Source organism: Halichoerus grypus, chromosome 4, assembly GCF_964656455.1.
Source record: "Halichoerus grypus chromosome 4, mHalGry1.hap1.1, whole genome shotgun sequence".
Lineage (NCBI taxonomy): Eukaryota > Metazoa > Chordata > Mammalia > Carnivora > Phocidae > Halichoerus > Halichoerus grypus.
In genome coordinates this window covers 167,654,047-167,668,081 of record NC_135715.1, presented here as the reverse complement: position 1 = coordinate 167,668,081, position 14,035 = coordinate 167,654,047, and the positions used below count along the sequence as shown (strand labels likewise).

Here is a 14,035-nt window from a genome sequence, read left to right as displayed (position 1 = left end):
CATGTCAGCTCTATCCTGTAAATGAACCCCAATTCCAGCCTCATCTTAGCCTTTCCACCTGTACTACTTCCACTCTGACCAAGCCATATGCTCTCTCACCTGGGCCATTGCAACAGTCTCTTAATTAGTCTCTGTGTCCACTTTTGCCTTCCCGGTCTATTTTCCATAACCCATCTGGAATGACCTTTAAAACATGCAATTTGGTTAATGCACTCTATTGTTCCAACAACTCCAGTGGTTTTTTCATCACACCTGGGAGAGAATCCAAACTTCTTAACATGGCCTCCTGGCTCCTGTGTGATTGGACCCCTCACAACCTCTCTGACCTGTTTCCCTATATCGTACTCCCTTGTTCAGCACCACTCCCTAGTCACACTAGCCTTCTTGCTGTTCCTGAAACATGCTGAGTTTATTCCCATTTCAGAGCCTTTAGACTTGTTCCCTCTGCCTACATTGTTCTTCCCAGATCTTCCTGAGGCTATCTCCTGCGTATCATTCAGGTCTCAAGGAGAAAGAACCTCCCTCCCATCCTTTTCCTTTGCATTAGCTTCATAGTCTTAGAGTAGTCTACAAATAATTTTACTTAATTACTTTTAAGTACCTTTTTAGAAAATGAGCTCTTTAAGGACAAAAACTTTGACACTGCTACAACTTTTGTCTAACATTCACTTAAGAGACATGAATCAGAAGAACAAATATTGTTAAACTATCCATGCTACCCAAACCAATCTACAAATTTAATGCAATCTCTATCAAAATAACAACACCATTTTTCACAGAACTACAATTATCCTAAAATTTGTATGGAACCACAAAAGACCCTAAACAGCCAAAGCATTCATGAAAAAGAACAAAGCTGGAGGTATCAAAATCCCAGATTTCAAGATATTCTTCAAAGCTACAGTAATCAAAGTAGTATGGTACTTGCACAAAAACAGACAAATAGATCAATGGAACAAAATAGCTCAGAAAGAAACCCATGCTTACATGGTCAGTTAACCTATGACAAAAGAGGCAAAAATATACAATGGGGAAAAGACAGTCTCTTTAACAAATGATGCTGGGACAACAGGACAGCTACATGCAAAAGAATGGAACTGGACCATTTTCTTACCCTATACCAAAAAAATAAACTCAAAATGGCTTAAGAACCTAAATGTGAGACCTTAAACAATGAAACTCCTAGGACAAAACACAGGCAGTAATTTCTTTAACACTGGTGATCACAACATTTTTCTGGATATGTCTCCTAAAGCAAGGGAAACAAAAGTAAAATTACATGTTTGGGACTACACTAAAATAAAAGGCTTTTGTACAGAGAAGGAAACCACCAACAACTAAAAGTCAACCTGCTGAATGGGAGAAAGTATTTGCAAATGATATATTCAATAAGGGGTTAATAACTAAAACATATAAAGAACTTATAGCACTCAACACCAAAAAATCCCTAATCCAATTAAAAATGGGCAGAGGATCTGCATACACATTTTTCCAAAGGTGACATACAGATGGCCAACAAACACAGGAAAAGATACTCAACATCACTCACCATCAGGGGAGTGCAAATTAAAACCATAATGAGATATCACTTTATAGTTGTCTGAATGGCTAAAATGAAAAAGATAAGAAATAACAAGTGTTGGCAAGGATATGGGGGAGAAAAGAACCCTCACGGTCTGTTGGTGGGAATGCCAATTGGTACAGCCACTGTGGAAAACAGTATGAAGGCTCCTCAAAAAATTAAAAATAGAATTGCCATAATCCATAATCCATAATTCCATGTTGGGTATTTACCCAAAGAAAATGAAAACACTAATTAGAAAAGATATATGCACCCTTATGTTTATTGCAGAATTATTTACAATGGCAAAGATATAGAACTGACCCAAGCATCCATCCATAGATGGATGAATGGATAAAGAAGACATGGCATACACACACACACACACACACACACACACACACACACACACACACAGGAATATTACTCAGCCATGAAGAATAATGAAATCTTGGCATATGAATAATGAAATAAGTCCATCAGAGAAAGACAAATACCATAGAGTATTCCACTCATATTTGGAGTTTAAGAAACAAAACAAATGAACAAAGAAAAAAGACAAAAAGCCAGACTCTTAAATAGAGATAACTGGTAGTTGCTGGAGGGGAGGTAGGTGGGGGGATGGATGAAACAGGTGAAGGAGATTAAGAATACATTTAACTTGAACACTGAGAAATGTATAGAATTGTTGAATCATTATACACCTAAAACTAATAGAACACTGTATGTTAACTATACTTCAATAAAATTTTTTTAAAAGATTTTTATTTATTTGAGAGAGAGTGAGCAAGAGAGAGAGAGACAGCATGAGCAGGGGGAGGGTCAGAGGAAGAGGGAGAGGAAGAAGCAGACTTCCTGCTGAGCAGGGAGGCCAACATGGGGCTTGATCCCAGGACCCCAAGATCATGACCTAAGCTGAAGGCAGACTCTTAACCGACTGAGCCACCCAGGTGCCCCAATAAAAAAATTTTTAAAGACAAAAATAAATGCATAAACATTTAGATAACATTATAAATGTAAGGACACTAGTTTTGTTTTGGCATATAAAAGATATCCAATGAAAGGTAGTTCTTATTGTTTAGTCTGTATCCAAAGTAAATACTTTTTCCCCAAATCTGATTTAATTATGCCCTTGATAACTTTGTTAGTGAGTTACTATTGTCATCAAGTAAAATGGAAGTCTTGGAGTGTGTGTGGAGGGGGGCATCCTTCACAATAGCTACTTTTGAATAAATGGAAAGTTAATCTGGGAAGAGTCTGTACAACTTCAAAAGGACAGTGATAAACAGACTTAAGGGAGCCATCCCTCATTCCCATCTGATGGTAGTCACATACCCTATAATCCTCTCCTGAGTGCAGGCAGGATCTGTGCCTTTCTTACAACCAACAAATATCATAAAGGTGATTAGATATCATTCCTGTGATCATGTTGTATTATAAAGTCTCTGTATTAGTAGACTGGAATTAGAATTTCTCTGCTGTGTTGTAAGGTAACTATGGAGAGGGCCGCATGGCAGTGAATTGTGGGCAGCACCTAGAAATTGTGAGCAGCTCCCAGACAAGAGTCAACAGGAAAACATGAAGCTCAGTCTTCTGCCAATAACCTCAGGGCACCTGTATGTGGAGCTTTCCTCAGTCAAACCTGTGATGAGACTGCAGCCCATCCTGACATCTGGATTTTAGCCTGGTCTGACCCTAAAGCAAAGAAGCCAGCTAAATTGTGTTTATATTTCTGACATACAGAAAGAGTGAGATAATAAATGTGTGTTGTTTTAAGCCAGTAAATTGTTGTAATTTGTTACACAGCAGTAGAAAACTAATATAAAAATCATAGACAGAAAATACAGAAGAGCAAAATTTGGTCAAATACTAGGACACACAATTGATAAATTGTTGAACACTACATCTGAAACTAATGATGTACTATGTGTTGGCTAATTGAGTTTAAATTAAAAAAACAAATATAAGAAGGACATGACACTAAAAAGAGCTGTCTAAAAATGAAATGAACTTCATCCAAGAATACTAAATTCCTCATTGCTGAAAGGGTTTAAGTGGTGAAAATGTTGTTAGTGCATCAGATTGAGTTGGTGATCTTCACAGGGCTCCTTCCACATTAAAAATGACAAGATTTGAAGTACTCATTACCACCAATGACCTAGAATGGTAAATCCTATGGATAAATACAAACAAACTCTGCTTACACAACTAACGTTGCTGTCAATATTCATATTCTCAACCAGCAAAAGATCATGTAACTGGGCCACTTCCTTTTAAAGTCCCAAATAAAGATACAAAGATGAACTCTTTGCATGTTATTTTTTTTAAAGCACAACATAGTAGTATTTGGGTTAAAAAGCAATTATATTCATAAAACTTCATGCTTTCAACAATTCTAAGAATTCGTTAAAAAATGCTATACCCATGTAGCCTGGTTCTGGTGCCAGGAGGAAGTAGATGATTTAAAAATTACCAAATGAAAAGATAAGATAATACTGAGAGGAAATATCTGTGGATATATCTGTGGATAAAGGACTTGTATCCAGAATATATATATAAAAAAAATTCCTACAACTCAATCATAAGGACACAAACAATCCAGTTAACACTTGGGCAAAAGGTTTGAATAGAGATTTCACCACAGAAGATATTCAAATAGCTAATAAGCACCTGAGAATGTACTTAACATCATTAGTCACTAGGGAAAATATGAACTAAAAGTACAATCAGCTCTTACTTTACACCCATGAAGATGGCTATAGTAAAAACGACAGGAACAATTGCTGCCAAGGAGAGAGAGAAACAATGAGCTCTTTTGCATTTCTGATGGGAATGTGAAATGGTGAGCCATTTTGGAAAATAGTTTGGCAGTTTCTTAAAAAATTAAACATAAATTTACCATACAACCCAGCAATTTTACTCCTACGTATCTACTTAGGATACCAGAACTGAAAACATATGCCTGCCCAAAAACCTGTATGTGAACGCTCATAGCGACATTATTCATGATAGACGAAAAGTCAAAACAACCCAAATATTCATCCAGTGATAAATGGAGAACTCCAATGTGATATACCCACACAACAGAATACTCTTTAGCAATAAAAAGGAAGGAACTACTTGTACATGCTGTAATGTGGATGGACCTCCACAGCATTATGCTAAGTGAGAGAAGCCAGATGGAAAAGACCATATATGGCATGCGTCCATTTCTTTGAAAATTCCATAAATTCAACTATATAGGCAGAAAATATATTAAGTGATCATCTGGGGCAGGGTGTAGGAATGGGAGACTGAAATGGGCACAACGGACATTTTGGCATGACCGAAATGTTCTGAAATTGGACTGTGATGATGGTTGCATGATTCTATAAATTTGCTAAAAGTCATTGAATTGTCCACTTCAAATAGGTGAATTTTATGGTATGTAAATTATACCTCAATAAAACCATTTTTAAGAAATGCCTCCTTTTAAAATACTATGCATTAGAGATAGTAACCTTGTTTGAAAATAGGGATACACAAATTGTCTCAGGCACTCCTGCCCGCTAAGTGTAGGATCTAGTTGGGTTCAAAAGCAAACCTCATGAATTCAGGCTTCCATCATTTCGGTGGGGGACAGGAAGAAGGCGATTGATGTCTGTCCCAAGGGAAGGCGTTTGGAAGCAAATTTACCACATACACAAGCTAACAAGGGCAGTGTTGTAATGTTTACAAAGAACAACCTTTTCAATTCCCTGTGGGTATTTTAAAAGCACCCATTTTAACATGAGGATCTGCTGATATAAAGTATTCTTACACAATAGATTAGCAGATCTTTTCACATCCCTGCAGTATATTTGATAGCATAATTTGAATTTCTGTATTTAAATATTTAAAATATCATTTAATTCAGACATCTTATTATCAGATAGGTCTTTCCACTTCCACCCAAGTTTGTTTAAATGAAAGCCATTCATAGCACATTTCTGGAATTATTAACCTAACTATACCATGACCAAGGATATGTACACACATATCAGGCACTGCCGCATTCGAAGGAACAGAGGCTATACACGTAGCTAAAAATGTATATTTAACTTTTGAGTGACCAAGGAAAAATGTTTTTTCCCTAACATTGCAATTACGTACCTGGAATGCGATGGGCCTCTTTCCTGGGAAGTCTGGGAGGACAGACTTCCATCGAAGGAGTTTCCTCGGTGGCAGCCTGAAATCGTGGCCTTGGGTGACATGGGATCTGACTGGAAAGTTTCACAGACCACCTGGAGTCCCTTTTGGAGGTAGAGATAACAGATTAGTCTTCCTTCCTTCCTTCCTTCCTTCCTTCCTTCCTTCCTTCCTTTCTTCCTTTCTTCCTTCCTTCCTCCCCTCCTTCCTTCCTTCCTTCCTTTCTTTTTCCTTCAGGTACATCCTCTAGAATTAGCCATCATAGTACATACGTTTTTTTTTTTTTAATTGAACATTTTTCTTTATAGCATAGCTAACTACAAGGTCATAGACCAAGGGATTTTGCTTTCATCTAAGAGCGAATGGAAAAAGACTTCTAGAGAACCATGTATATTATTTTAAGCATTCAGCTAAATACTTTCATAAACTTTATTTCATTTTTCCCTTGATTCTTTTCTTTTTCACCTCACATACCCAGGATCCGTAGAAGAGTTACAAACCACCAACTCATCAAAGATGTGCCAATACTGAGGTGAGCTGAGTAGGGCCTGAGCTGGAAACCAGGTTAGTAAGAGCTGATCAAACTGAAGCCAGAAAATGAGAATCGAAGCACAAGTTTCAGGTCTTTCTGTCATTCATTAAAGGAGGATGGGATACATTTTTCCAGTTGGAGACGATGACCTTTATTTCGATTTGTTAAGCACAAATGCAGCCATTCTCTTACAGAGTAGCTTATTTTAACGACATTTAGCTAATAAGTACAACTCTGCTCAGGTAATAGGACATTGTCTTTCCACAGGTATTACAGATGAAACTCTTCACTTATGTATGAAGACCCTCAAACATTTATCATAGTATTTTAGTTCTCATAATTTCTTTTTTTAAAATTTTTTATTGTTATGTTAATCACCATACATTACATCATTAGTTTTTGATGTAGTGTTCCATGATTCATTGTTTGTGCATAACACCCAGTGCTCCATGCAGAACGTGCCCTCTTTAATACCCATCACCAGGTTAACCCATCCCCCCACCCCCCTCCCCTCTAGAACCCTCAGTTTGTTTTTCAGAGTCCATCGTCTCTCATGGTTCGTCTCCCCCTCCGATTTCCCCCCCTTCATTCTTCCCCTCCTGCTATCTTCTTCTTCTTTTTTTTCCCTTAACATATAGTTCTCATAATTTCTATTTTCATATGTAAAATAAGAAAGCACTGTCCAACCATGATGCATAGAGAGACAAATACACTGCTAGAAATTTCATAAAATAAGTCCTCTGAACTAGATCAGAGAATCCTTTAGCATGAGCATGCTATGTGTGCTTCGTGTTGGGTAATTTGGGAGATAAAAAAGTATTAGATGAATCTGAACCTTGAAATCAAGAACTTACAGTTAAGTTTAAGACAAATATAGGTTAGAGTAACATACCCAATAGAAATATAATACAAGCCACAAACATGAGACATATCTAATTTTAAAAATAATAAAAATTGGTGAAATTTTAATATTATATTCTGTTTAACCCCAAATTATTATTTCAACATGTAATCAATATAAAAATCATCATTAAGATATACGTTTTTTTCATACTAAGTAGTCAAAATTTGGTGTACATTTGATACTTCGAACACATCTCAATTCAAACTAGCCTTATTTCAAGTGTTCAAGAGCCACATGAGCCTCGTGGTTACCATATGAGGCAGTGCAGATTTAGAGTGACTGGACAGGAGTTCATGGGAGAGTTGAGATCTTAATTGGTCCTTAAAAGAAAGATAAAATTTAGACAGGCAATGAAGAGGAAAGATAGCAATCCACATAGAGGAGACAGTCTGAGCAAAGACCCAGAGGCTAAAGCAGCATGATCTATATATGAGAAGCAGTGCTTAACTAACTGAAGGGGTAAACAAGGTCACTTAAGAAAAATGATGCTAGGTGGTAGAAGGCACAGAGAACCAGGGAGAAGAGTTTGGTCTGGAGGTGATGGTAAAAGAAATCCACTATAGGTTCCTAGGGAGCAGGGGATATAAAGAAAGAACGGCAACCTTGCATATAATAAGCCTCTGTGGAATGATGAGTTAATAAATAAATGATGCATTAGGAAGATTAGTCAGGCATTATTAAGTGGTATTTATGTGAAGCAGGAGAGCCTAGAGGTAGAAAAATCCAATTAGGTGGTTCTAGCTGCAATCTAGTAATGAGGACCTGGATTTAGAGGGTAGTAGCGGGCATAGAGAATAAAGAACACATATGAGCAACATAACAAGATAAAACAATATGACTCAGCAAGAACTCAAATTGAGATGAGGAAGAAGAATGAAATAGGAGACGTATTTTGTTGTCTCTAATATGTCATCAGTTATAAGACACGATTATTTTATGTTCAATTAAGAAAAAATTCTGTTAATTAAACTAAGACACTTATCAGGGAGGACTTTTTCTAATATATTTATTAAAAGCACTATCTTACTTAGACTTATTTAGGCATAGCTTTTGATTATATATTCATCCTGTGTATATGTAAAAAGGATGATATAAGTGAAATAAATTGGTAGAGGTGTTCTTGAAATTTCTAAATTTTAAATCAGAGTTTTTGATACATGTTTTTCCATAGAGTAACTTTTTCTGTGTCAAAAATGTTATTTCTTCAAAGTGTTATTTCTTAAAAGAGTACTCCACTATTACCTCTGACATATTCTTCTAAGTCACTGATCCTGATTCTGCAAAGTTAGATGCTGGAAATGACAAATTCATGCTGCACAACCTTATGAAAATGACAACCTTATCAATACTGCTACCAGGCAGGGAGGTTTTAAGAGACCAAAGATCATCAAACACCTGACTTCAAATATGTTAAAAGTGAAAAAAATATATATCTTAGAATAGATAAAATATAGCAGACAAATCACAGTGTCTGTACTCAGCAAATGTTCAGGAAACAGTAGATATAATAGGACTCCAACATTTGCAGTTTTGAGGGGAGAAAGGATGATGGCACCGCTGACAGTAATGCATCGGTTAGAAAGAGGATCCAATGTTGCTGGAAAGCAGAAAATTGCATTTTGCACGTGTTGAATTGGAAGTGAAGGTAGGTCATCTAAAAACATACTAAATTAATGCCAGTATACATAACCATGCGGCTTTTTTTTTTATTGTATATCTGGAAAACCTAGAAATACATATATTTTTTTAAATTTTATTTTATTTTATTATGTTATGTTAGTCACCATACAATACATAGTTAGTTTTTGATGTGGTGATCCACAATCCATTGTTTGCGTATAACACTCATTGCTCCATGCAGTACATGCCCTCCTTAATACCCATCACCAGGCTAACCAATCCCCGCACCCCCCGCCCCTCTAGAACCCTGTTTGTTTCTCAGAGTCCATAGTCTCTCATGGTTCATCTCTCCCTCCTATTTCCCCCCCCTTCATGTTTCCCTTCCTTTTCCTAGTGTCCTCCATGCTATTCCTTATGTTCCACAAATAAGTGAAACCATATGATAATTGACTTGCTCTGCTTGACTTATTTCACTTAGCATAATCTCCTCCAGTCCCATCCATGTTGAGGTAAAAGTTGGGTATTCATCCTTTCTGATGGCTGAGTAATATTCCATTGTACATATGGACCACATCTTCTTTATCCATTCATCTGTTGAAGGGCATCTTGGCTCTTTCCACAATTTGGCTATTGCGGACATTGCTGCTATGAACACTGGGGTGCATATGGCCCTTCTTTTCACTACATCTGTGTCTTTGGGGTAAATACCCAGGAGTGCAATTGCTGGGTCATAGGGTAGCTCTATTTTTAATTTTTTGAGGCACCTCCACACTTTTTTTTCAAAGTGGCTGTACCAACTTGCATTCCCACCAACGGTGTAAGAGGGTTCCCCTTTCTCCACAACCTCTCCAACATTTGTTGTTTCTTTCCCTGTCCATTTTTGCCATTCTAACTGGTGTAAGGTGGTATCTCAATGTCGTTTTGATTTGAATTTCCCTGATGGCTAATGATGATGAACATTTTTTCATGTGTCTGTTAGCCATCTGTATGTCTTCTTCAGAGAAGTGTCTTTTCATATCTTCTGCCCATTTTTGACTTTATTATTTGTTTTTTGGGTGTTGAGTTTGAGAAGTTCTTTATAGATCTTGGATACCAGCCCTTTATCTGTAGTGTCATTTGCAAATATCTTCTCCCATTCTGTGGCTTGCCTCTTTGTTTTGTTGACTGTTTCCTTTGCTGTGCAGAAGCTTTTTATCTTGATGAAGTCCCAAAAGTTCATTTTTGCTTTTGTTTCACTAGCTTTTGGAGATGTATCTTGAAAGAAGTTGCTGTGGGTGATGTCAAAGAGGTTACTGCCTATGTTCTCCTCTAGGATTTGGATGGATTCCTGTCTCACATTGAGGTCTTTCATCCATTTTGAGTTTATCTTTGTGTATGGTGTTAGAGAATGGTCGAGTTTCATTCTTCTGCATGTGGCTGTCCAATTTTCCCAGCACCATTTATTGAAGAGATGGTCTTTTTTCCATTGCATATTTTTTCCTGCTTTGTCAAAGATTATTTGACCATAGAGTTGAGGGTCCATATCTGGGCTCTCTATTCTGTTCCATTGGTCTATATGTCTGTTTTTGTGCCAGTACCATACTGTCTTGATGATCACAGCTTTGTAATATAGCTTGAAATCAGGCAACGTGATGCCCCCAGCTTTGTTTTTCTTTTTCAACATTTCCTTCATGATTTGGGGTCTTTTCTGATTCCACACAAATTTTAGGATTGTTTGTTCCAGCACTTTGAAAAATGTCATTGGAATTTTGATCAGGATGGCGTTTGAAGGTATAGATTGCTCTGGGTAGCATAGACATTTTAACAATGTTTATTCTTCCAATCCATGAGCATGGAATGTTTTTCCATCTTTTTGTGTCTTCTTCAATTTCTTTCATGAGCATTCTGTAGTTCCTAGAATATAGATTCTTTACCTCTTTGGTTAGGTTTATTCCGAGGTATGTTATGGTTTTTGGTGCTATTATAAATGGAATCGTTTCTCTAATTTCTCTTTCTACAGTTGCGTTGTTAGTGTATAAGAAAGCAACTGATTTCTGTGCATTGATTTTGTATCCTGCCACATTACTGAATTGCTGTACGAGTTCTAGTAATTTGGGGGTGGAGTCTTTTGGGTTTTCCACATAAAGTACCATGTCATCTGTGAAAAGAGAGAGTTTGACTTCTTCTTTGCCAATTTGAATATCTTTTATTTCTTTTTGTTGTCTGATTGCTGTTGCTAAGACTTCTAGTACTATGTTGAACAATAGGGCGAGAGTGGGCATCCTTGACGTGTTCCTGATCCTAAGGGAAAGGCTCTCAGCTTTTCCCCATTGAGGGTGATATTTGCTGTGGGTTTTTCATAGATGGATTTTATGAACTTGAGGAATGTTCCCCCTATCTCTATACTCTGAAGAGTTTTAATCAGGAAAGGATGCTGTATTTTGTCAAATGCTTTTTCTGCATCAATTGAGAGGACCATATGGTTCTTCTCTCTCCTCTTATTAATGTGTTCTATCACATTGAGTGATTTGCAAATGTTGAACCACCCTTGCATCCCGGGATAAATCCCACTTGGTCGTGGTGGATGATCCTTTTAATGTATTGTTGGATCCTATTAGCTAGGATTTTGTTGAGGATTTTGGAATCCATATTCATCAGGGATATCGGTCTGAAATTCTCCTTTTTGATCGAGTCTTTGCCTGGTTTGAGAATTAAGGTAATGCTGGCCTCATAGAATGAGTCTGGAAGTTTTCCTTCTGTTTCTATTTTTTGAAATAGCTTCAGTAGAATAGGTATTATTTCTTCTTTGAATGTTTGGTAGAATTCCCCAGGGAATCCATCAGGCCCTGGACTCTTGTTTTTTGGGAGGTTTTTTGTTCACTGCTTCAATCTCGTTACTAGTTATTGGCCTATTCAGGTTGCCAATTTCTTCTTGTTTCAGTCTTGGCAGCTTATAGGTTTCCAGGAAGGCCTCCATTTCATCCAGATTGCTCAGTTTATTGGCATATAGTTGTTGATAATAATTTCTAATAATGTTTCTATTTCCTTGGTGTTAGTTGTGATCTCTCCCCTTTCATTCATAATTTTATTAATTTGAGTCCTTTCTCTTTTCTTTTGGAGAAGTCTGGTTTATTGATCTTATTAATTCTTTCAAAGAACCAGCTTCTAGTTTCATTGATCTGATCTACTGTGTTTCTGGTTTCTAATTCATTGATCTCTGCTTTAATCTTAATTATTTCTCTTCTAATGCGTGGCTTAGGCATCGTTTGTTGCTGTTTCTCTAGTTCTTTAAGGTGTGGAGTTAGCTGGTGAATTCTGGATTTTTCTGTTTTTTTGAGTGAGGCTTGGATGGCTATGTATTTCCCCCTTAGGACCGCCTTTGCAGTATCCCATAGGTTTTGGACCAATGTGTTTTCGTTCTCATTGGTTTCCATGAATTGTTTAAGTTCTTTGATTTCTTGGTTGACCCAAACATTCTTGAGCAGAGTGGTCTTTAACTTCCGAGTGTTTGAATTTCTTCGAAATTTTTTCTTGTGATTGAGTTCCAGTTTTAAAGCATTGTGGCCTGAGAATATGCAGGGAATAATCTCAATTTTTTGGTGTCGGTTGAGTCCTCATTTGTGACCCAGTATGTGGTCTATTCTGGAGAAAGTTCCATGTGCGCTCAAGAAGAATGAGTATTCTGTTGTTTTAGGGTGGAATGTTCTGTATATATCTATGAGGTCCATCTGGTCCAGTGTGTCATTCAAAAGTCTTGTTTCTTTGTTGATTTTCTGCTTAGATGATCTGTCTATTGCTGAGAGTGAAGTATTAAGGTCTCCTACAATTAACATATTGTTATCAATATGACTCTTTATTTTGGTTAACTGTTGGCTTATGTAGATGGCTGCTCCCATGTTGGGGGTGTAGATATTTACAATTGTTAGATCTTGTTGGATAGACCCTTTAAGAATGATATGGTATCCTTCTGTGTCTCTAACTACAGTCTTTAGTTTAAAATCTAATTTGTCTGTTATAAGAATTGCTACCCCAGCTTTCTTTTGAGGTCCACTGGCATGGAAGATGGATCTCCATCCCTTCACTTTCAGTCTGGATGTATCTTTAGGTTCAAAATGAGTCTCTTGTAGACAGCATATGGATGGGTCCTGTCTTTTTATCCAATCTGCAACCCTATGCCGTTTTATGGGAGCATTTAGGCCATTCACGTTGAGAGTGATTATTGAAAGATATGAATTAATTGTCATCATGTTGCCTGTGAAGACCTTGTTTTTATAGATTGTCCTGTAAATTTCTGTTGTATATCACTCTTGGGGTCTTTCTCCTTTTATAGAACCCCCCTTAATATTTCTTGCAGGGCTGGCTTAGTGGTCACATATTCTTTCAGTTTCTACCAGTCTTGGAAGCTCTGCATCTTTCCATCCACTCTAAATGACAGCCTTGCCAGGTAAAGTATTCTTGGCTGCATGTTCTTCTCGTTTAGTACCCTGAATATGTCTTGCCAGGCCTTTCTGGCTTGCCAGGTCTCTGTGGATAGGTCTGACGTTATTCTGATGTTTCTCCCTCTGTACGTAAGGAATCTCTTCCCCCTAACTGCCCTTAAGATGGTTTCCTTGGTTCTAAGATTTACAAGTTTTACTATTACATGCAAGGGTGTTGGCCTGTTTTCCTTGATCTTGGGAGGGGTCCTCTCTGCCTCTAGGACGCGAATGTTTGTTTCATTCCCCAGATTAGGGAAGTTCTCAGCTACAATTTGCTCAAATATATCTTCTAGTCCTTTCTCTCTCTCCACCCTCTCCGGGATTCCAATAATTCTGACATTGGAATGCTTCATGGTGTCACTTATTTCTCTGATTCTATTTTCATGGATTCTGAGTTGTTTTTCCCTTGCCTCCTCTTTTCCCTTTTTATCTATTAAATTGTCTTCCAGGTCACTAATTCGTTCTTCTGCCTCACTTACCCTAGCTGTTAGATTATCTAGATTAGATTGGATCTCATTGATAGCATTTTTAAGTTCTGCCAATTCATCTTTCATTTCTGCCCTTAGAGACTCTATGTTGCCATTAATTGATTTCTCCATTCTAGCTATTGTCTTCACAATTGCTAGCCTGAATTCCATCTCCGACATCTTGGTTATATCTGCATCCATTTGTAAATCTGCAGCATAAATCATAATCTCTGAGTCTTTCCTATTTTGGGTGTTCCTCCTCCTCGTCATTCTGTTGAGGGGTGGTTGAGGGAATGTATAGAGTCCAAATTATTGACCACAACCCAA

The 14,035-nt window shown here is 37.4% G+C and overlaps 1 protein-coding gene across 12 annotated transcripts in view; it reads right to left on the bottom strand.

Annotated features, from left to right (window-relative positions):
• Positions 1-14,035, bottom strand: part of UNC80 (unc-80 subunit of NALCN channel complex) — a 230,500-nt gene that overhangs the window by 196,989 nt on the left and 19,476 nt on the right. For all 12 annotated transcript variants that reach the window (XM_036098772.2, XM_036098778.2, XM_036098773.2 and 9 more), the window contains exon 7: positions 5,693-5,832. In XM_036098772.2, coding sequence (XP_035954665.1) covers positions 5,693-5,832 — 140 coding nt within the window. The remainder of the gene's footprint in view (positions 1-5,692; positions 5,833-14,035) is intronic.